This window comes from Marmota monax, unplaced genomic scaffold (assembly GCF_021218885.2).
Source record: "Marmota monax isolate L192 unplaced genomic scaffold, Marmota_monax_Labrador192_F-V1.1 WCK01_AAM20220418_F8-fsc00052, whole genome shotgun sequence".
In the NCBI taxonomy this organism is placed as follows: Eukaryota; Metazoa; Chordata; class Mammalia; order Rodentia; family Sciuridae; genus Marmota; species Marmota monax.
Genome location: NW_026693473.1, coordinates 5,410,215 through 5,434,232, shown reverse-complemented (window position 1 = coordinate 5,434,232; position 24,018 = coordinate 5,410,215). Strand labels below are relative to the sequence as shown.

Genomic DNA, 24,018 nt, shown 5'->3' with positions numbered 1-24,018 from the left:
GCAAATCCTACAATTTGAATATCAAGCTCCTCGCTAGCAACATTCAACTAAGATCTAAATTTAAGTATTTAATTTACACTCATTTTTAACAAATATTTTCGGCATATGCTTTGGATTATATTTCAGGAGGGAAATTGGATTTGACTAGAATTACTGTAGGCAAATACATCCTATTTTGTTCTTAATTTATGTCAAGGGTGTAGTCCATGTTGAAGTGAAGCTAACTGACCCTTTCTGAAACTAAAACCATATTTGGTATATATGAGAATTGGTTATCTTTCCTACAATACCAGTCAAGAGTAAAGAGAAGATACTGTGTTGTGCATGTGTGTGTGTGTGTGTATTTTATATTCTTCCTACCCCAGAACTCTATTGGCCCATCTTAGTTACTACTTCAAAGCAGAAAATAATAAAAAGTGGATGAATTGGCACCAAAAGTGTGACATAAATATACCAACATATGATTACAACCTTCCAAAAGTGAACTGAGGAATCTATGAAATGAACTAACAAAATGGCTTTAACTCAGACTTACTTTCTTAATACACAGAGATCACACTGAGGCTTGAGGTCTTCCTTCCTACCACTCTGATTTCTTGGCAGCAGTGTGACTTCATCTAATGCCTGGTCTATGTTCATCAGCCAAAGAGGCTGTCAAATTTTAACAACTACCCACTTGTGAAGCTATGGAATTCAATGATGAATTCAAGAACCCAAAGCTGACTCCATGATGTTTCAGGAAGCAAAATACAAAATAAGAGTCCAATGATCAGCAGCAAAAACTTCCTAATGAAGTAATCCACAGACAAAAAATAAAACAGAGAGATTCTGCTCGGCAGAGGGGATGAGAAGGACTGAAAGAAATATATCACATGGAACATGAATTTCTTCACTTCCAAAAAGGCATCTTGATACATAATTCCCTCAGATTCCCTAGGCTACTACCCTGTGGTTGGAAGCACTGTCCTTGGCCTGCCTCTTTATACTCCCTCTTCCACCTACCTCAATGGTATATTGCTCAAAGATGCGCAGCTGCAGGAAGATGTCCAGTTTGATTTTCCGCTCATGGAATAGCTCCTCCATCTGCACCTGGGCATCATCCAGCTGCTGCAGGACAGACTCAATGTGGCTGATGGAGCTACTGTGGGGCGTCTTATTGTTGGACACAGCCGAGTCCCTGTGGCAGAGTAGGGGAAAATTGGAGAGAGAGATTTTGCATGTTAAAAGAGACAGAGGAGGAGGATTCCTCTGAGCAAGGTAGATATGAATCTGGTGAGTCATTCAAACAACAGATATTTATCAAATTCCTACCGTGAGCCTGACATTATCTGCTTAGGAGGGGAGACACATCATCATCATTTGGGTTCACAACTCTATTTCAAAGACTAGCTCTTGGAACTGTGAAAGGGAGCAAATGAAATAAAGTATGGGAAAGGGTGCTGCAGAGCATAAAATGTTAGAGAAATGGAATGGTTCCATACATATATGTAGTCTACGATATATAGCTTTAATACACACACGCACATGCATATATATATATATATATATATATATTACATAAGAACAGACAAAGACATATGAAAAACAAAAACAAAAACCTTCCTAACTTTACCTCACAGGATTGTTAAAATAAGATGACATCATGGCTGCCAAAATTATTCACCTACTTTACAATGCTATGCTGAAGTTGTGGGCTGGTGTTCTTAAACAGGCTTCAAGCTATAGTTAAGAAAACATGGGATCTGGGATCTGGCATCTGCAAACCTGGATTAGGCTCCCACTCTGACATATATGGGCTTGTGGCCCTAGGAAATCACCTCCTTGAACTGCAGCTGCCTTACTTATAAAGTGGACTTAATAACCATTGCCCTACTCACTTCATAGTTTGCTGCTAAACAAGACATTACATGAGACTGTGTCCAGGAACACGATGTATGTATTAATCCTGAAAGGACACAGTGAAGTGTCAAGGCTAGGTTACAGGGGCTGGGATAACCAACAAAGGTCTTGGGGAGGATAAGTTTTGATTTGGGGTGTAAAGGAGCAGATGGCCACAGGTGTGTGAGAGGGGTATGCACTCTTAGCAGTCTGTACAGAAGTGGTAGGGAGAAAGGAGCCAAAATATAGAGAGACCAACTTGCTCTTAGGAATGAAGTGGTAGTGAGCCCTCCAAAGAGGTAATCATCAGAGAACAACTACAGAGTTTAAAAAGCTTAGATCCTATAGGGTCCTAAAACTTGAAGTAGAGTGCTACATTCACTATCTTGTGACACATTGGTTTCTTAAACAGCTGAAGAAGTCAGAGGGCAAGTGTAATTCATTAGCTTTGACTTCTGTCATTAGCAGGTATTCTGGAAGCTAGGTCCTTTTAGTCCTCACTCATCTGAGAAGAAATGGCATCTATCTGTTCCTGAAGATAGATTTTGTAAAGCACCTTTCCTTCTATCATTCAGAGACCGTCCAATTCCTACCTCCTTGCCTTGGCCTAATTTGTGCATGAAATAGCACAGTTCCTACTCCACTATTATACGGATACCCTCAACCATAAGAAGAACACAAGAGAAGTAGCGATACTGTTCATTATATACTTGTTGAGGGCTTGGCTGCTGGGATGATCTGACTGTTCTCTCTCACTGATCCTCTCAGCCTTTCTCCATCACTCAGCTTCCAGAAGGAGAGAACAACGTCTACAATGTTATACTGCACCTATGTCAGTGTCATACTCACTAGGAATCTTGGTTATGATGAGAAACCACCTTAGGCACTCAGTGAAGGTCATCAGAAGGACAGTGGAGACCCAGAAAAGACCTGTCTCGGGTGTGTGTGAGGCATTCTGCCAATATCCACCAAGCCCCATTTACTTCTTCTTCTTTGACTGGTTTTGAGGTTAGGAGTGGAGCCCAGGCTAGAGTTAGGCCAGTGGAGGAGTAAATGTCACTGGTGCCTTTGGCCACACACCTATGGTGTTCTAACTCAATGGAACTTAAAACTTACAGAATAGGCATCACTCACATTGCTGCTTTCACCATCACCGACCGCCTTGGCCCTTAGGCACTCTGCAAGGTTGGCAGTTGTGAAGAGCATGTGGTGTCTCCACAAGCACATGCCCACAGAGAGTGGGATGTATGTGAAGAAATAACACGAAGCCATCACAAAATTTTAGAGCTGACAGAGCTCCTAGAGTGAACCCCTTAATTACACAGACAAAGCAGCTGAGGCCCTGAGAGGTTAAGTGACTGCCTACTATTTGGAATTTTCATTAAAAGCAAATGACAGTGGAGTTTCCTGGGTAGGCAGACAAAACTGTCATGCATTATATATTCATGAAGATGAATTGGGGGAAGAGGCTGACTTGTTAGTATGCAATAGGAGGATTCAGAACATCTCATGTGCATGTTTAGAATAGAAATTATTAATTTTCAACAGAAAAACATGCCAGGGCCTTCTAAAGGTAATTGCTCATTGTTTATTTAATTGGACAACTGCTATGGGGGGAAAAGCCCTCTCCAACTAAAGTAATTCCCTCAGGCACCGAGGCTGGTCTGGGACTTGTTGATGAGATTATTTCTGTCTCTAGCTGGCAGAGGTCCCAGAACTCAGTGATTTTGGGATAGGAACAAGTCCCCAAGGGCAGGCATCATTAACATCATCAAATCCTATTTACACAGCACCTGGGCAAGGGGCTGTTAGCTAAGGGCTTGCCCAAGGCCTTGAGACACTTTATCTGGGGAGTCAATGCCCTTGACAGGAGCAGGAACTAGATAATGATGCCAATAAAAAAGAGGCAACAGGGTTGGGGTTGCAGCTCAGTGGTAGCGCACTCATCTGGTATGTGTGAGGTGCTGGGTTTGATCCTCAGCACCGTGTAAAAATAAATGAATAAAATAAAGTTATTGTGTCCATCTACAACTAAAAAAGTATTTTTTAAAAGAGGCAACAGTGTGGGCAATTCTAAACGAACGTACAACTTTTGATAGGATTTCCCTTCTTGATTGTGTATGTTTAAGTTGACAAAGGAGTTTTATTTCCTAGGTAGCAGGGGATAGTGGAAGGGTCACAAGTGGTAACAACAAGCTAAGTAGGCCATCACCACACATTCTCCACATCCTCAGGGAGCCAAAGCCAAATGACAGCAAATGTGACCAGTAGGTCCAGGAGTTCAGAATTCAGCCCAAGATCAGATGCCAAATAACATTGTATTCCACATGTCCATTTCTCCACATGGTCAAATACATCAGAATTCTTAATGAAGATATTCATTTATGTTGAATTTTTGTTGTATTTATGTTCTTATCAATTGCCAAATACCACCTTGAGGGATCAATAATACTTTAAAACATTAGAGCTTTTCCATTTACTGTTTCAGTAAGAACTCGAGTTGGGTGTGGTGCAGGCATTTTTATAACTTACACATGAAGAAACTGAAACTCACACAAGACCACAAAGTGGACTGCGGTTGAGTCAAGACTGGGACATGACTTATCTCGTGTCTAGCCCGAGGCATTTCCCACTGGAAAGCACTGCCCATGCTGACCTGGCCTCGGTGGGCTCCCCCAGGGAGGGAGGCGCTGACCTGAGCTGCTGGATAAGGTCTTCGCCTTCCTTGATGACATTTAGAGTGGCATCCAGAGTGGCGGTCTGCTGCTGCTGGAACTGCTTGATCAGTTCCTGGACCGCATCCACAGAGTCCGCACAGACATCTTCCAGCATCTCCTTTTGCAGGTCTTCCATCCATGTCCACAACTGTGGAAGAGACAGCAGACTCCACTCAGGACAGATGGGAGAGGTCAGGCCCACCCGAGGACAAGCAAGCAGGACTGGAGTCACCCCATCTACCCTCAGCCAGTGTGTGCAAAGTCTGACTGCCCTCATCAGCACACCTATGGGTGCTTGTGCATGCTGTAGGTTGGTTTATGATTCCTTACTTATGTTCATTACCCATCTTTGCCAAGTTTACTCCACTGGTGTTGGCACTCCTTAAGGAAAGGAACCACCCTGAGGTTCATGGAAACCTGCAGATCTCTCAAAGCAAGGAGATCCCTTACCTTTTAGAGATTCAGAAAAACAGAAGACTCAAATGGACAAATATTATTTTATCTTTCAGAAAGGAGAAAAGCAAGGGTTCTGAATACTTCTTCCATGCAACTAGACATTAATCCATAGAAATTGTGCAAAAAAGAAGGTGGTGCTCAATAAGAATCAAAACAAGATTAATGTAGCATCATCTGTGCTAAACTACTGTGTTCTTTTCAAGATTTCTATGGTTGCTTAGAAAGCTGAATGCCATACAGTTTATCTTAATTTTAATAAAAGAATAAGATACTTCCACACGATATTCAAGAAGATGAAATGCAACCAGGATATTACTGATCAGAAGAGTTTAACAGAGCTAAAGTCTTAGTGTTTTGAGCAGAATGAGCACTGGATGTGATGAGGGGTTGAGCTGAATTACCGAAAACTCATTTATTGATAGCTCTTCCACATACTGAAAATAGGTCTCCAGTGGCTTTTAACAGGGATCCACTTTTGACTATTATGTTGATTATTTCCATATACAAGGGAGTGGAAGATGAGCATAGCATCTACTTTGAAACCAAGAGTTTTTACCTGGATTGCAAGAAAGATAAACTCAGGGCCCTTCCAGCATAAAAGCCAGTGGATAAAAAATTGGTAGAAAGTCAGAAGGTATGAAAAATGGCAGACATGGCTTTGACACCAAGACATCCAAAGTTCAGAGAGTTTAGCAGCAGTTTGTAGACAATTGTGATACCAAGTTAAGGTACTACTTAAAATCTGGAAAGCTTCAGAAGAGAGAGAGAGAGAGAGAGGGAGGGAGGGAGGGGGAGGGAGAGAGACACTAGAAATCCCATGTGACCATGTGCACACAGTCACTGGCAGGTAGGAGCAAACTTAAATTACAAGCTCATAATTTTGTTTTGTTTTTTTTTAAATTTTTTATTGTTGGTTGTTCAAAACATTACAAATTTCTTGACATATCATATTCCACACTTTGATTCAAGTGGGTTATGAACTCCCACCTTCACCCCATACACAGATTGCAGAATCACATCAGTTACACATCCATTGATTTACATATTGCCATACTAGTGTCTGTTGTGCTCCGCTGCCTTTCCCATCCTCCACCCTCCCCCCTCCCACCTCTCCCCTCCCCTCCCCTCCTCTCTCTCTACCCCCTCCACTGTATAACCCTGAGGGTCTCCTTCCATTTCCATGCAATTTCCCTTCTCTCTCCCTTTCCCTCCCACCTCTTGTCCCTGTTTAATGTTAATCTTCTTCTCCTGCTCTTCGACCCTATTCTGTTCTTAGTTACTCTCCTTATATCAAAGAAGACATTTGGCATTTGTTTTTTAGGGATTGGCTAGCTTCACTTAGCATAATCTGCTCTAATGCCATCCATTTCCCTGCAAATTCTATGATTTTGTCATTTTTTAATGCAGAGTAATACTCCATTGTGTATAAATGCCACATTTTTTTTTATCCATTCGTCTATTGAAGGGCATCTAGGTTGGTTCCACAGTCTTGCTATTGTGAATTGTGCTGCTATGAACATCGATGTAGCAGTGTCCCTGTAGCATGCTCTTTTTAGGTCTTTAGGGAATAGACCAAGAAGGGGAATAGCTGGGTCAAATGGTGGCTCCATTCCCAGCTTTCCAAGAAATCTCCATACTGCTTTCCAAATTGGCTGCACCAATCTGCAGTCCCACCAGCAATGTACAAGTGTACCCTTTTCCCCACATGCTCGCCAGCACTTGTTGTTGTTTGACTTCATAATGGCTGCCAATCTTACTGGAGTGAGATGGTATCTTAGGGTGGTTTTGATTTGCATTTCTCTGACTGCTAGAGATGGTGAGCATTTTTTCATGTACTTGTTGATTGACTGTATGTCCTCCTCTGAGAAGTGTCTGTTCAGGTCCTTGGCCCATTTGTTGATTGGGTTGTTTGTTCTCTTATTGTCTAATTTTTTGAGTTCTTTGTATACTCTGGATATTAGGGCTCTATCTGAAGTGTGAGGAGTAAAGATTTGTTCCCAGGGTGTAGGCTCCCTATTTACCTCTCTTATTGTTTCTTTTGCTGACAAGCTCATAATTTTGAATAAGCACCTCTTAGACTTAGTACAACACCATAATGTAGTCAGAAATAAACACTCGTATTGCTAAACCATGGGTAAGGGATGATATTTCATTCCTTAAACTGAAATTTTCCTACTATCTGAATGTCTACAGGTCTCCTCTACATGGGCCCTGATAAGCATACCTAGATTGCTTTGTAAAAAAGTACAGATAACAGAGAAAATATCATTACTCATTTGCTTATTATCAGATAACCAATGATGAGATCTAGCAAAAAAGTTTTTACATCAAGCTTCTATAAGCCAGTGATTGCCAGAACATATTAGGTAAAATCAGGGCAGTAGTGACCTTTATGTGTTTTTTCCTTTCTGTCATCTATTTTATTTTTCTCTCCTTGAGGAACCCTCTTTACCCTCCATTTATCTAGGGTATAACATGTTAGCACTGTACCTCCTCCATCCATCTGCCTCTCCCCAGAAAGAATCCCATAGTCCAGTCATTTCCAGACCCTGTTTCTTGATCAAAATGGATCTGTACTGTGACCCATTTTTTCAGGGTCCTTCTCCCTACTTGGCAAGTATATGTGGTTCATGCTTTGTGTATTATTTCTCTCAGAAAACATGTAGTTGTGTCCCAAAGAACTACATGCAAAAGAATGAGTCTAATTTGGAGTTAAGGGAGCCTTTAGTGATCTCTTTTTTTTAATCAATTTTTAAAAAATAAATGACAGCAAAATGCATTACAATTCATATTACACATATACAGCACAATTTTTCATATCTCTGGTTGTATATAAAGAATGTTGATACCAATTCATGTCTTCAGGTTAGGCCTAATGGTGAAACCAGTGAGGTCCTGAAGGGCCAGTCCACACCCCCCATGCTATCCTGCATAGCTGGACAGCCAAAGAAAAGGGAGACCTAAAAAAGCAGGAGGAAGGAAATAGATAAGCAAGGGAGACACTAGAAGTTCTGTAGAAATAGTGTGCTTTATGGATGAATGGTTGAGGGAAGAAGTTATTTACTTCTTCACTTCTCCTGCTGATTGGCATTTTCACACTCTGGTAGTCAATGAGCTGGTACAGTTGACTGGCCTTTAAGGGTACAGGAAGGAGTGTCATTCCCATAGGGTAAACTTCCACTCTCATTTTGAAGAGAGCATTTTTCTTTGGCATTGACCACCAGCTTTTATTTTTTAAATAAATACCACAACAGTTTGGCAATTTAAATAGAGAATGAAGTTATTTTGTTCTTGAGGGCATCATCATTTTTGAAGATGATTTAGTTCTGATTCTGGGGTGGGTGGGTAGAGGAACATATGCATATGGGAGTGCTTCTGGTGTTTATGGGTGTGTGCATGGTCCTGTGTGTGTACGTGTATATGCATGTGCTTATGAACAGTTGATGGTGTGGCAGAATGACACAGGGTGAGAAACAAATGGAAGTGGGCATTTAATAAAACTAATTAAGAGCTGACGTTGGTTACTTTGGCTACATTACTTCCTTTGACTCTCACCTTCTTACTACAAAAATATCTAAAAACTGATATTTTGAAATCCCAGGGACTGCAGCATTTCCATGGAAACACAGCCAAGAAAGAGAATTCTGTTTGGGTAATCTCTGCAGAACAGATGACACATGCTACAAATTCCCTGTCCCTGGACAAAGAGAATGAAGTCTGAGGTCATTGCTTTTCCCTACACCTTTCCTAGCTCTCCAGACCAGCAAAAGCCAGCTGCCCTCTTGGCCCCAGGTTTAAAAGTACACACACACACATACACACACACACACACACAAAAAAAGTTTAGCACAATTTGTGCTAATAGCTGAGGCTCTGGCTGCATAAGATCCCAAGCACTTGTTTGTTTCCCCTCTGCATCAGGTAGTTCTTCTCTCTAAGTAGGGATATAAAGTTTGTTTTGGAAGGGCTAGAGGGTACAGCTCAATAGCAGAGCACTCACTTAGCATGTGTAAGGCCTTGGGTTGGATCCCCAGCACTGCAAAAAAAAAATGATTTTGGAAAATATCATTTATTAGGTTTTTCCTGATTATGTTGAAAATAACATTGAAAAAACTTATTAAACAGAAAAATATTCTTAAAAATTCATTCTTCTTGTTTATTACTTCAAATTTTATTCTATGTGTGTGATCCAAATTGCCACCATGCTAGATATATGGTTTAAGTACTGTATGCTATAACCTCTTCCTTGTGTCATTAATGACTCTGGCCATATGGTTTATAACGACTGTGTAATATTTCACTACACAGACGCACTAAGATTTGCATCTATATGTTCTATCCAATGAGGAACAGTTAGATGGTCTCTAATCATTCAAGATTATTAATAGCACTGTAATAAAATTACTCAATGGGTTTAACCTTTCATACTCCTGAGGTCACAAAGAATTCAAAAAGTAAAGTCAACAGGATAAAGCAGAGTCTTTAATTTTCAGATGAAATGATTTTCATATTTTCCTTCTGTTTCCTCTCTGATCCTAATTAGAGTCAACCTTTTGATGTGGAAAGTGGGAAAAAGTAAAATTTTGAACTTCAGCCAGGGGAATCATAGGAAGTCTAGGTTAAGCCATTATGAAAATGAATGTTTGGGTCCCACACAGAAATGTACTGTAAAGGGGGCCTTCATTCCAAGAAAATCATATCCTATGATGACATTCTATTACAAATTGGCATTTATTGTAGGAACCCAGCAAATATTGTAGGAACCCAGAAAATTATTGCAGGAAGAAAGAAAAGAGGGAAGAAGAAAAGAGCCATTCATAATTAGGCAGGTAGGATCTATAACAATGTTTATCAGCAATATTCAATGCCACTTTATCAAAGCTGAGCAGATTTTTCTTCCATTCGCTCTATTTACTGGAGAAGGAGAAAACAACTGCAGCAACTCAGAATTCCCTGACAGATTTCTAGAACAGTACATGTGTCTGCTAATTCTGCCTTAAATGAAAACCCAGAGGTTTGCCTAGAGCCAAGAGGAAGGAGTCCATAGTTAAAGGTCCCAGCATCAAAGAGGACCCATGCTTAGCTAGGTTTGAGAGGTGGTGAGTCTTGAATGGTATTAAACAGAATATGGAAAATCAAACCACAGGAGTTCTTTCATCAGAGCACTGAAGGAGGCCACTTCTGCCCACTAATAATCCACTTCTGCCTGCTGTGCAGAGCCCAGGGAAGGCTTCTTTTGGTGATGCAGACTCCTGACCCCATCTCATTTGTTTTCATCCTCCTCAGAGTTGGGGACAAAGCACTGGGATAGATGAAAGATGTTGTAGAATGGGGGCTTCCTCTCGTTTCTTCTCCCAGCTCCTTTTCTTTTTCTTAGGAGAGACTACTAGCTTCCCATTGTCCAGGGGCCCTGGCAACATTTTATGTTTCTTAGCCAAGATCTACCTCCCTATCAAGTTCCTCTAAAAATGGAAAAGAAGAGCAAGGAGAAGCAAGAGCAAAGGAGGGGAGACATGGTACAAACAAGGACAAGGGCACAGCCAGCAGTTAGGAGTACAGGTGTGTGCAAGCTGAGCATCCCTAATCCAAAATCCTGAAATCCAAAATGCTCCCCAAATCCAAACCTTGTATTTAAGAAGATAGATAAAATTCTCAGTTCCACTACTGAGAAACTCTGTAACCTTAGACAAGTTATTTTCTGAAAATTCCCTATTTGAAAGTGTGTTTAATAAAATCTATACCATAAAATTATCATAAAGATCACCTGAGATGACATATGTGTATGACAATTAGTAGGTACTCAATTAAAAGGAAATGTCATCTGGTGTGGTGGTGCATGCCTGTAATCCCAGTGGCTCAGGAGACTGAGACAGGAAGATTGTGAGTTCAAAGCTAGCCTCCACAAAAGTGTGGCACTAAGCAACTCAGCGAAACTCTGTCTCTAAACAAAATACAAAATAGGGCTGGGGATGTGGCTCAGTGGTACCCTGAGTTCAATCCCTGGTACCCTCCCCTCAACCCCCATCCCCCCAAAAAGAAATGTCATCTAATACATGTAGAGTTCTTAGTCAAATCTTAGACTATGTGAATCATCTCTACTACTTCATGCTTCATTATAATTATTATTAATTATCGACATCAAATAAAGAAGAAGAAAGGAGTCTTGGGTATATTAGAACTGTAAAGGGCCTTAGGGTACCAAGTCTGACTGCATCATTTTATAAATGAAACCCAGGGTCAGAGTCAAAGTGACTTGTACAAGCTTATATGTTTTTTGGCAGTATTATATGGATAGAACCTCAACTTCCAGGTTCCATGTACAAAAGGTGAATGTACCTAGATGGGTATCCTGAAAGCTAGGGTCACCATTTGGGAGTGGTATTTCCACAAACATGGATCTTGTCCACCACTTCTTCATGGAGCTTCACCCCACACCCCCATGAGGAGCGTGACTCCTGTTTATTCATGCTGCATTTGCTCATCCACGGCTTGTAATTAAAAGAGGACCCACATGCCTTTGGTTTCTGAGACCATCATTAAAACTCAAGTGAACCACAAGCAAGCAGACAACCAGGCAGGAAGCTCTGGATTAAAGCTAATCTCCTTGCTTTACAGGCACTCATCATAGAGGGGCTGTAGGTTCCACCGGAGAGGAAGCTGAGCCAGCTTCAGGGAGCTCGCCAGCCCTTCATCTGCCTGGGGAATCTCAGTTTAGAAAACATTATCCTTTCATGTTTTTCTCTGATAGTCACCACAATGATTCGCATTTGTTCCCACAAAGTGTCAGAAAAGCCTGTGAAGTAGTAACATCCAGGCTTCTTAATGCATTCCCAATATCAAAAATCAACTTAATTAAGTAGGGTTAACTTTTTTTTCCTGAGCAGCAATCAAACTTTAATTAATACTCCATTAAAATGAATTCCTGAGGGAACACAAGCATGCATACACCAAATGAATTCCTCTGCCAAGGTTGTTATTGCAGGAGATGCTAAATGGGCCTCCTTCCTGGATGCTTACTCAATTTCAGAATATCCCCTGTTAGAAATGAAAAGCAATCACATGATTGCCATCCTCCTCCTCTGTAGGGTGCTCTTCTGACCTCCGGCCCCTTCATGTAATACATCCTTCCCTCTCCTTTTTCCACTTGGAGAATGATTCTGCCCGGGATTTAAGCCCTGTTTGCCTCCGCCTACATGGAGGTCCCCTCAGCCACCCTTCCTTCATTGCCTATCACTCCATATCCAAGCAAAGTAAGCATCAACTTTAATACCCACTTGCTGCAGACCTCAAGAAGACGACTAAATTCCCAATTTTAAAAATCAATAAAATAGAACACACTTGTAAACTTTGTATGCTCCATGCTGGTAGCAAAGATACCTGGTTAAAGTCCTATGAGGCTGATTTATGACAGGAAATAGCAACCAAGAGAAATGGGTGTGGAGTGGACAGAATGCTTGTGTTCCCCTTTCATCTCCTTCTGCAGTGACTATTTCTCTACTAGGGATCTCCAAATTTCTCCAGCTGCAGACTGAATGCTCCACCAGACCCCTGAAACTAATGCCTGTACTGCCCTCCCACTCCAGAGATGATGAGAGGAAATTTTGCCCCATTTGGTAAGAACCTAAATGCAGGTTATCAGAAACAAATTGTTAATATCACCAAGGTTGGAGGCTGATAACTCCTAGCCCAACCAGGACCCTGGTCAGACCTCAGTCCCTATTACTAGGAACACCACTTGACCCCTGCCAGGGCCGAGAGCCCCATACCCCTTACCTCTTTGGTGTGTGTGTGAAAGGAGACGGACATGTCCAGGAGAAGCTTCCGCTGCTCCACCCTGCGCACGAAGTCTTGGATGCGCACCTCCAGGTGTCGAGCTGCCTTATAGATCTCCTCTGGGTCACATTCCCCTGTCTGAGCCAACTGCTCCGCAGCTTCTAGGAGCTTGTCCGCATTGGTGTATGTGTTCTGCCAGCAACAACAGTGAGGCAAAGTCAACTTGCAGTCAGGAAACAAGCTTCGCGCCTTCCTACAGCCCACCCAGGGGCTCCCTGAGTGAGCGGGAGCAGAGAGCGGAGGCGCCGAGCCGACAGCTCCCTGATCTGGCACCAAGACGCTGTGCGCGGAGCTGGCACGGGGCCCTGCAGCAGGCAAGCAGCTTGTGTGGGGCTGCTCCGCACAGTGGGCACTAGCTAGGGGCCTCAGCCACCTCTGGGATTTCTCAGAGGTGCAAAGTCTCTGCAGAGAAGAGGGGAGACCTGTGAGAATCTCCACATCCTTCCTGCTCCTTACTCCCTCCTCTCCCTGAGCCCCATCATTTGCCTCACATCTCAGGCTGTATCTCCAGAGTCAGAAATAGCGCATCCACAGAGATGGTCTGTGTTTCTATGTGAGAACACCATAAAAACACTAACTAGCAGACTTGCTTTGCCTCCCCGCCTAGTTCCCTGTAACTATGGGTGTTTATCTTTTGGAAGGGAGCTATCTCTCTGGAGGGAAGGGTCAGCCACTCTAAGGAACTAACAGAAGGAAGCAGCCTGAGCTGGGGAGAGCAGAAGCAGGCTACTCCCTGTGCCTCAGCTAAGGCTGTTTGAAGGAAAGCTGGGGAGGTGGGTGGGAGTGGCGGAATCTGGTGATTTTGTTTATCAAGAGCTACTGCTTCATATGCATGCTTGCACCACAGATACACACACACACACACACACACACACACACACACTCCTCCAACCCCCAGAGTATTTCAAAATGCACCCAACTTATAATTATTATTCACCAGGATGGGAGTCATTGACTTTATAACAGTTATTACATTATAGGCCATGAATACACTTTTCCTCAGCAGTTTTTTAAGAAAAGGCCCGACATATCCGGATGTCATCCCAATGATTCAGGTGTACATATATTTCTGAAAGTCTTTCAAGCCAGCATAGTGTTCTGTAGTGGTGTTTACTGTGGATCCGGAAGCAGAAACTGTCAGTCTCAAACACACAGTGAGTGGAGAACGGAAATGGGTTTATGATACTCATAAACCATGTAAGACTTCCATGTCTTCATGGAATTTTACAGGATTCCCCTGAAGATCTGGGTGTTCAAGACTGGATTGTGTTTCCCCAAAATCCATGTTAAACTCCTGATCCTCAATATCTCAGAATGTGGCCTTATTGGAAAACAGGATCATTTCAGATGTAATTAGTTACATTAAAATCAAACCATACTAGAGGAAGATGGGCCCTTAATCCAATGTGACTAGTTTCCTTACTTAAAAAAAAACAAACAAAAACCCTAAGACCAAAACAACATGTCACCTTGGACAACTTAGCAAGACCCTGTCTCAAAATGAGATTAAAAGGGCTAGGCTGTGACTCAGTGATAGAGCACTTGCCTAGCATGTGTAAGGCCCTGAGTCTATCCCCATTTGAGGTAGATGGAGAGAAAAAGAGCATCACATGAAGACAGAGGCATGTAGGGAGAACACCATGTGAAGACAAAGGCAGAGATTAGTGGTTGTAGCTACAAATCAAGGAAGGCCATTGGCTGTGGAAGAGAAAGGAAGATTTCTCTCTCAGGCTCTTAAGAACCAATCCTGCTCATACACTGAGCTTGGACTTCTACCCTCCAAAACTATGAGAAGACAAATTTCTGTTGTCAGGCAGTGTGTGGTGCTTTGACATGGCAGCTGTCGGGAACTAATACGCTGGGGTTGAGCCGTTGGGAGGCTGATGACCCAGACTCTCTGTTGGTCTTACACGGATCATGAAGCTAGGGAGGCCGTCAGCAAATATTCATCTTGGCTTTTAAGAATTCCCAGGGAGGCCCAGGGGATCCTTAAGGAATGCTTACTGAAAGCAATTGCCCAGGGTAAATGCTATCCCAGTTCTGGTAAGATAGAGCTGAAAGGAGGAAAAATCATATGGCCCCAACTGGAAAATTCATGTTTAACTGGAGCTGCTACGTGGAAGGAAGCTGAGAAGGGTGGGGGTGGGGTTAAACCCCACTGAGTTAAAGAATGGCAATTCTGGAAAACAAATTAAGGAAGTCTGATTCAGAGTTATGAGGGAAACGCAGTGTGAGATGGGCAGTGACAGACAGGGGAGGCTTTGGGGGCAGTGGGCCAAGTTACAAAAGGCTCTTATAGGATTGGAATCAATTTCTAGTAAATAGACCTTTATATTCACGAGAGAGATTGTGTTTCATAAAGTTCATAAAGCCCTCAAATCTTCTACCTAAGTCCTAGGAAATCCCATGAATCCCCTTTTTTGGGATCACAACTTAATATTTTCTAAACAATAAACACAAATTTGTGGCAAAGCTTAGAAAGTAAGCTTTCTTACAAGTTAGGTTTAGGACCATTAAAAAAAAAAGTAAAACCAAGTGCTCACTGCATAAAAGGCCTAGGACATTCCTAGTTTTAACACAAAAAGTGTCCCAGAAATCCCCTGAGTTGCTGTCCATCTTAATTCACACCCAGTGCCGTACTTATCTCAGGAGTACAGATGTATATGAATTGTATTCTGCCGTAAAAGAAGATAATTCCTCAGACACATGACAACACATCAGAAGGGGCAAGCAAATAGTAAGGGATCATTAGTGGTTAAAGTTTCTTCACATGACATTGGGGCTGGACAGAAAATGAGTAAAAACTAAAAACAGTTTTTGATAGTCAATAATTATTGAATATTTTTTCACATGCCCCAAACCATCTTCAAGCCTTTTATGCATACTATTTCCTTTAATCCTCACCATAACCCCATGAAACTGGTGTAGCCATCAGACCCATTTTACAGGAGAAGAAACCGAGGCACAAGAATTTCTGGTAAAAGTCACATAACTCTAAAATGGGAGAATTAGGATTAACCTGTTGTCTGGCTATAGAGCTCAAGCTCCAAACCATTATACTCTGCCAGAGTGCAGGCAGAGGCCTGAAGATGGGGAGCATTTTGTGAGCAGGAGGAGGAAGAGGAGGAAGGTTTCTCATAGACAGGATTCTCTTCTCTTTGTGTCTAGGGTGCTCTATGTTCATTCCACACCACAGCCACTGTCCCAGGCCACGGGAATCATGGGTCTCCATGTTGTCTTCCTCATAGTCTATAAGCTCCTTAAAGGAGGGTTCCATGTTTTATTTGTCTCTGGTTCTCCCACGCCTGGGTACTGTGGCTGTAAAACGTTCATTGAATGAACAAGATCAGAGGTGGGAATGAACATGTTATGTTCAGGTAAGTTGAATCAACCTGACTAAAAACAGAGAACTCAAATTGAGTAAGACAGGGAAGAGTGTATGACAGATTTTATAGAGAAAAAAAGGACAATACAGACAGATGGGAGGGCTACAGGGTAGTCTGCATTAAAAGTCAGGCTCCCTGCTCTACCTTTGCTCAGCTCTTCTCCCTATTACTACCAGAAAGAACTTCTAAATCCAGATCCAGGCACATCTCATGCCTACTTAAACCATTCTGTGGCTTCTACACCCTTGGAGTAAAATGCCTCAGCATGGCATTGAGGGCTCTTCTCCATCTGATATCTAATTTCCCCTTCAACTTCGATTCCCATCACCCCTACAAACAGCCTAGGAAGTAAACAGCTGGCTTTTGTAGAAGTGCATGCCCTGATGCCTGCCTGTGTATCTCTGAACACACTTCCTTTTGCTTGGAATGCCCTTCTCCTCATTTTCCTACTTAACCAACTCTCATTTACCTTTAAGATCCAGCCTGAGCATCGTTTCCTTTAGGAAGTGCACCTTCATGTCCACCTTCTTTCCCAAGGTTGGCTTAAGTGCCCTCCTCTGGTCTCCCAGAGTGACCTGTACTGCCTTCCACCATGGTATCTGCCATATTATAATGCAAACGTTTGCTTCTCTCATCTGTTTAGGGATGGATAATGTCTTTCATCTCTTCCTTAGTGTTTAGCACCAAACAACTGCTTCAGAAATATTTAGCGAACAAATTAATAAATTAATAATACACCAATTCCCACCACGCCTAACATTTGACCCTTTGTCTTCATTAATTACCTGGTACAAGACCTTACATGCTAGAATTCATTTTCCATTAATCATTCCATTTTGTTTATCCTATCTCTTTTTGTTATCAAAAATATATAGTGATCCCTATCATTGTTCCCAGGTTGGGGCAAAGATCACAACAAACCTATGCTTGTTCACCTTCTGACCAAATCAACAATGGCTATTGCCCCAGAGCTAGAGTTGACCTTACTCTGAGTTTTGTTCCTGGGCATTTATTGTTTTCCTAGTCTTTTAGCCATGCCTTGGACTTGATCCCTTATTGATATGTCCCAACTGATATACCAAAAAGGGGTTATGAGTGCTGAGATTTTGATCCCTCCACTATTAGAGCTTTTAGACAGGACTTACAGTGGCCAGAGCTCCTGAGTCAGAGATTTGGCCACACAGATGGCTGTAGTGCTCGTTATTCCCTCTTAACCCCGCTCCTCTATCCCAGTGTCAAGCAGGTAAAATGCTGTACAACTAACTTATAGGGTTTTTCAAGATGATGGAATAGAGGAAGTCACTTTCCTGGCTGTTCCACAGCATGAAACCAAGAAAGCAGACAGGCAGCCTCTCAGCAAGGTGGGAGAACACAAAATAACGGGGGAGGGGATCTTTACTGGAATTTAAAAATGGACATTCTAAGCAGATTGGGGATTCAGGAGGTTGGATATAATAAAATAAGGAAGAACTCCCCAATGGTACAGCCACTGCCTTGATAAGGAAAGAAGCACCAGCCAGAGTGGTCCCCCTCCGTGAGCAAAGTGGAAGGGTAAGGAAATTAAAAAAACCCACATTTTTAGGAGGCATGAGGCATGTCTGGGTACAAAGCATTTAGAGACCAAGGTCACTGCCTGACTAAATTGAAAGGTGCATTGGAAATTATCCTTGTGCAGGAAAGAAGCCACCATCTCTCCCTGTTGCATGCAAAGGAAAAGGAAGGAATCCTTTTGCAGCCTCAGTGCAGGGGCTGGCTTCTGAGGGAGCCAATTCCTGGCAAACCCAAGTTTGGCCCAAAATACAGGCCCAGTAAACACATACTGCACAACAGAGAATGTACTTAAGTGACAAGAAGAAAATCAAATGTGGAGAGAGGTTTACACAGGGGGCAACTGCTCATGGAAACCTACTAGCTCTAGCGTCCCCCTCCAGGAACAGCTGGGCGAGATGCATCTGGCTGGGAATTCAGAAGGGTAGGGATGGGAGAGATTGAGTTTGGAGACTGAACCCAAGACCAGGAAATGTAGGGGCCGAAGATGATGTAGGGGACTAAGAATTGGCTCCTCCAGGAATGGAACCCAAGGGAGATCACTGGGGTACAGTCTTCCAGCATGACTGGCAATTACTGGGCCCTGGAGGTGTACTGATTTAAAATCTCCAGACCAAGGGGCATTCAGCAGAGTCTGGAACCCACCTAAGCCTCAACCCTGTCTCCAGGAATTCTGCCTATAAGATTTCACGTATGAAGATGTGAATTTGTACACCAAACAGAGATTTGATAAATTGTGGTATAAAGTTGTATTAAGAATTGTAATGCAAAAAAATTATGAATGCAATGCATTCCTCTATTGTGAGGTATATAAGAAATTAAAAAAAAATCATAAAAAAAGATTACCTCTTTTAACCAGCAATCCGAAGGGTGGAGCTTCACACTCCAGAATACCCCACCTAAAACACCTAAGAGGAGAAGCTGAGAATCTTTTGAACTCCAACAGAAAGGATTATTTAACTTTTCATAGAGTTTTTTTCTCCTTTTTTTTCTTTCCTCTGTTTAATTGCAACTTTAATGACACATGGACATTTATACATATACATATTTTTTTCATTTCTAGCATTTTTAAAGCCAGTTATTTTTCATGGATAAGTTTTTTGAGGACTGGGATGTTTGATTAATATATTTTAGTTTTGTATTCTTTTATTTTTATTTTTAACTTTGAAAAAATTTTTATTTTACATATATTTTTTCCTCTTACTTGTTTCCCCTGATCCTTTCTCTCCTTTCTTCTGCTAATAGCCAATCTCTATTGTTTTCTCTTTCACTCTTCCTTTAGTTTTTTATTTCTATCTGCTCTCCTACTCCCTCATAACCATCACGTTCTATATCACTTCTGTTCTCTCCTGTCCATCATTTGAAATTGTACTCTTTTGCAAACTTGCTGTTTTTTATTATAGGCAATAACTGATCATATTATTTCTGTTAATTGTTATAATTAACATTGTAGATGTCATAGTAAGAACTATTTGGTTTAATGCTGTGTATTGTTTGCATTGGTTGTTGTTGTTATTTGTTACCCTCTAAAAAGTGAATACTCTAAGTACTGGAAACCTTCACGGTCATTCTAAGTCAACAGGATAGAAACTCTATTGCCTCAGATCCATACTGATAGATGGGTAGACACACAAATAACATGAAAAAGCAAGGGCACAAATCACCCCAAACAAACCAAAGTACCCCAATAAAAGAATCCATTGATACCACAGTGGAAGAAATGTCAGAGAAGGATTTTAGAATGTACATAGTTAAGCTGATCTGTGAAGTAAAGGATGGTATAAGGAGGGAAATCAGAGAGAAAATATAGGTAGTGAAAGATCACTTCAATAAAGAGAGTTTCTGGGAAAAAATAGGCAGAAATCCTCAAAATGAAGGAATCAATAAACCAAATTAAAAATTCAATTGAAAGCATCTCCAACAGACTAAATCACTTGGAAGGCAGAGTTTCAAGCAATGAAGATAAAAAAACATAATCTTGAAAACAAAGTTAACCATGGAGAAAAGATGTTAAGAGATCATGAGCAGAACTTCCAAGAGAAATGGGATAACCTAAAAACAAAACAAAACAAATTTTAGATTTATCAGGATAGATGAAGGCTTGGAGATATAAACTAAACTAAAGGAATAAACAATCTTTTCAATAAAATAATATCAGAAAATTTTCCAAATATAAAGGATAAAATGGAAAATCAAATGCAGGAGGCTTATAGGACCCCAAATACACAAAATTATAACAAACCCACACCAATGCATATTATTATGAAAATGCAGAATAAGGATAAAATTTTACAGAATAAGGATAAAATTTTAAAGACTGCCAGAGAAAAATAACAATAGAGGGAAACCCATATAGATCTCAGCTGATCTCTTGACCCAGACCTTAAAAGCTAGGAGGTCTTAGAATAATATATCCCAAGCCTTGAAAGAAAATGGATGTCAGCCATTATATTATACCCAGCAAAATTAAGCTTCACTGATGAAGCTTGTTAAACAAAAGTTGAAAGAATTCACAACTAGAAACCCTGTATACAAAACATACTCAATAAGATATTTCATGAATAAGAAATGGAAAATAAAAGTAAACCAAAAATGAAAGGAACTACACTAAAGGAACAGTGACTCAATGAGGAAACAAATTCAAATTAAAAAACAGAAATAAATAAAAATTACAGGGAATAAAAATCATTATCTCAATGATGAGATAATGATAATCAATCCAAAGACACAGACTGGCAGATTGGATTAAAAAACAAGAGCAAACAATGTGTTGTCCCCAAGAGACTTGCCTTATAGGCAAAGACATCCACAGACTGAAGGTAAAAGAATAGGAAAAAACATATCATTCACTTGGATCTCATAAACAAGCAGGAGTTTCTAGCCTCATATTCAGATTAAGTGGACTTCAAGCCAAAGTTAATCAGAAGGGACAAAGAAGGACCTTTCATACTACTTAATGGAATGATGTATCAACAAGACTTAACAATCGTGAATATTTATGCCCCACAACACAGAGCATCTATGTACATCAAATAAACCCTTCACAATTTCAAGAAGCAAATAGACTACAACACAAAAATACTGGGTGACTTTAACATACCTCTGTCACCACTAGATAGATCCTCCAAACAAAAACTAAAGAAAGAAGCTATTGAACCAAAAAACAGTAATAATCTAGACTTAACAGACATATATGGCATATTTCAACCATCAATGACTGAATAAGCTTTCTTCTCAGCAGCACATGGATCCTTCCCTAAAATATACCGTATCTTAGGCCACAAAGCAACTCTTAGCAAATGTGAAAAAATATAGATAAAACCTTGCATTCTATAAGATCAAAAAGGAATGAAATTAGAAATCAATGATAAAATAAGAAATAGAAGCTACTCTAATACCTGGAGACTAAATCATACACTATTAAATGATGCATTGATAGCAGAAGAAATCAGGGATGGAATACAAATATTTAGAGGTAAATGAGAATAATGATACAATATATCAAAATCTCTGGGACACTATGAAGGCAGTGCTAAGAGGAAATTTCATTTTCCTTGAGCTCATTCATTAAAAGAACAGAAAGTCAACAAATAAATAACCTACTCTCAGAAAAACAGAAGAACAAATCAACACCAAAAGCAGAAGACAGGAAATAATTAAAATCAGAGCTGAAATCAATGAAATTGAAACAAAAAGAAACAATCTAAAAAAATCAACAAAAGAAAAATTTGGTTCTTTGAAAAGATCAATAAAATTTATAAACCCTTAGCCAAGCTAAAAACATCGAAAGAGAAAACTCAATTGACTAAAATTTGTGATGAAAAAGGAAATATCATAATGGGCACTACTGAAATACGGAGGATAATCAGAATCTATTTTGAAAATTTATACTCTAATAAAACAAAAAATCTTGAAAACATTGACAAATTTCTAGAGACATACAACCTACCCAAATTGAATCAAAAGGACATAGAAAATTTAAACAGATCAATGTCAAGCAATGAAACTGAAGACACCACTGAAATCCTACCAAGAAAGAAAAGCTCAGGACCAGATGGATTCTCAGCTGAGTTCTAGCAGACCTTCAAAGAAGAACTAATACCAATCCTCCTCGAATTATTCCATGAAATAGAAGAGGAGGGAACCCTTCCAAACTCATTCTATGAAGTTAGTATTACCTTAATACCAAAATTAGACAAAAACACATCAAGGAAAGAAAACTTCAAACCAATGTCCCCATGAGCAAAGATGCAAAATTTCTTAATAAAATACTGGTACATTGCATACAAAAACATATTAAAAAGATAGTGCACTATGATCAAATGGGGTTCATCCCAGAGATGCAAGATTGGTTCAACATTCAGAAATAAATGAATGTAATTGATCACATCAATAGACTTAAAGACAAGAATCACATGAGTATCTCAATAGATGCAGAGAAAGCATTTGACAAAATACAGCATCCATTAGTTTCAAAAACTAGGATAGGAGGAACACACCTCAACATTGTAAAAGCTACCTATGCTAAACCCAAGGTCAACATCCTTCTAAATGGAGAAAAATTGAAAGCATTCCCTCTAAAATGACCTCTTTCACTTCTATTCAACATAGTCCTGGAAACTACCCAGAGCAATTAAATAGAAGAAAGAAATTAAAGAAATTAAATTTGAAAATAAGAATTCAAACTATCCCTGTTTGCTGACAACATGATTCTATATTTAAAAGACCCAAAAAACTCCACCAGAAAAATTCTAGAACTCATAAATGAATTCAGCAATGTAGCAGGATGTAAAATTAGCCCCACAAAACAATTGTGTTCCTATACATCCATTATGAATCAACTGAAAGAGAAATTAAGAAAACTATCCCATTCACAATAGTCTCAAAGAAAATAAAATATCTGGGAATCAATCCAACAAAAGAGGTGAAAGACTTCTACAATGAAACTACAGAAAACTAAAGAAAGGAATTGAAGAAGACCTTAGAAGATGGAAAGCTCTCCCATGTTCTTGGACAGCCAGAATTAATATTGTCAAAATTACCATATTACCAAAAATGTTGTACAGATTCAATGCAATTCCTATGAAAATCCCAATGTCATTCTTCATAGAACTAGAAAAAGCAACATGGAATTAATTTGGAAAAATAAGAGACCCAGAATAGCCAAAGCAATCCTCAGTAAGAAAAGCGAAGTAGAAGACATCACAGTACAGACCTTAAATTATACTACAGAGCTATAGTAACAAAAACAGCATGGTATTGGCACCAAAACAGACATGAAAACCAGTGGTACAGAATAGAAGACACAGAGACAAATCCACCTAAATTCAGTTGTTTTATTCTAGACAAAGGTACTGTAAACATGTATTGAAGAAAAGATAACCTCTTCAACAAATGGTGCTGGGAAAACTGGAAATCTCTATGTAGCAGAATGAAATTGAATACCTATCTCTCATCCTGCACAAAACTCAAGTCAAAGTGAATCAAGCACCTAAGCATTAGACCAGAGAACCTGTGCCTACTAGAAGAAAAAGTAGGACCAAGTCTCCATCATGTCAGCTTAGGAACCAAATTCCTCAACAAGATTCCTAAAGCACAAGAAGTAAAATCAAGAATCAATAAATGGGATGGTATCAAACTAAAAAGGTTCTTCACAGCAAATGAAACAATCAAGAACATGAAGAGAGAGCCTACAGAATGGGAGAAACCCTTTGCCACCTGCACCTCAGAGCACTAATCTCCATGATATATAAAGAACTCAAAAAACTTAACACCAAAACCACAAATAACCCAATCAATAAATGGACAAAGAAATAAACAGACACTTCACAGAAGAAGAAATATGAATTGTCAACAAATATATGAAAAAATGTGCAACATCACTAGCGATTAGAGAAATGCAAATTAACACAGTGAGATTTCATCTCACTCCAGTCAGAATAGCACATCAAGAATACAAGTAGCAATAAATGTTGATGAGGATGTGGGGGAAAACATTCACTCATACATTGATGGTGAGACTGAAAATTGGTGCAACCACTCTGGAACGTAGTATGGAGTTTCTTCAGAAAACTTGGAATTGGAACCACCGTTTGACCCAGTTATGCCACTCCTCAGCATATACCCAAAGAATCTAAAATCAGCATACTATAATGACGCAGCCACATCAATATTCATAGCAGTTCAATTCACATAGCTAA

At 40.2% G+C, this 24,018-nt stretch overlaps 1 protein-coding gene across 21 annotated transcripts in view; it reads right to left on the bottom strand.

The window, feature by feature from the left end:
• Positions 1-24,018, bottom strand: part of Kalrn (kalirin RhoGEF kinase) — a 636,773-nt gene that overhangs the window by 294,236 nt on the left and 318,519 nt on the right. For 17 of the 21 annotated variants that reach the window (XM_058583507.1, XM_058583505.1, XM_058583504.1 and 14 more), the window contains exons 11-13: positions 12,825-13,016; positions 4,535-4,743; positions 1,003-1,177 (exon numbers count right to left, since the gene is read on the bottom strand). In XM_058583507.1, the coding sequence (XP_058439490.1) occupies positions 1,003-1,177; positions 4,535-4,743; positions 12,825-13,016 (576 nt within the window). The remainder of the gene's footprint in view (positions 1-1,002; positions 1,178-4,534; positions 4,744-12,824; positions 13,017-24,018) is intronic. The other 4 variants (XM_058583512.1, XM_058583514.1, XM_046457960.2 and 1 more) reach the window with 1 other exon arrangement.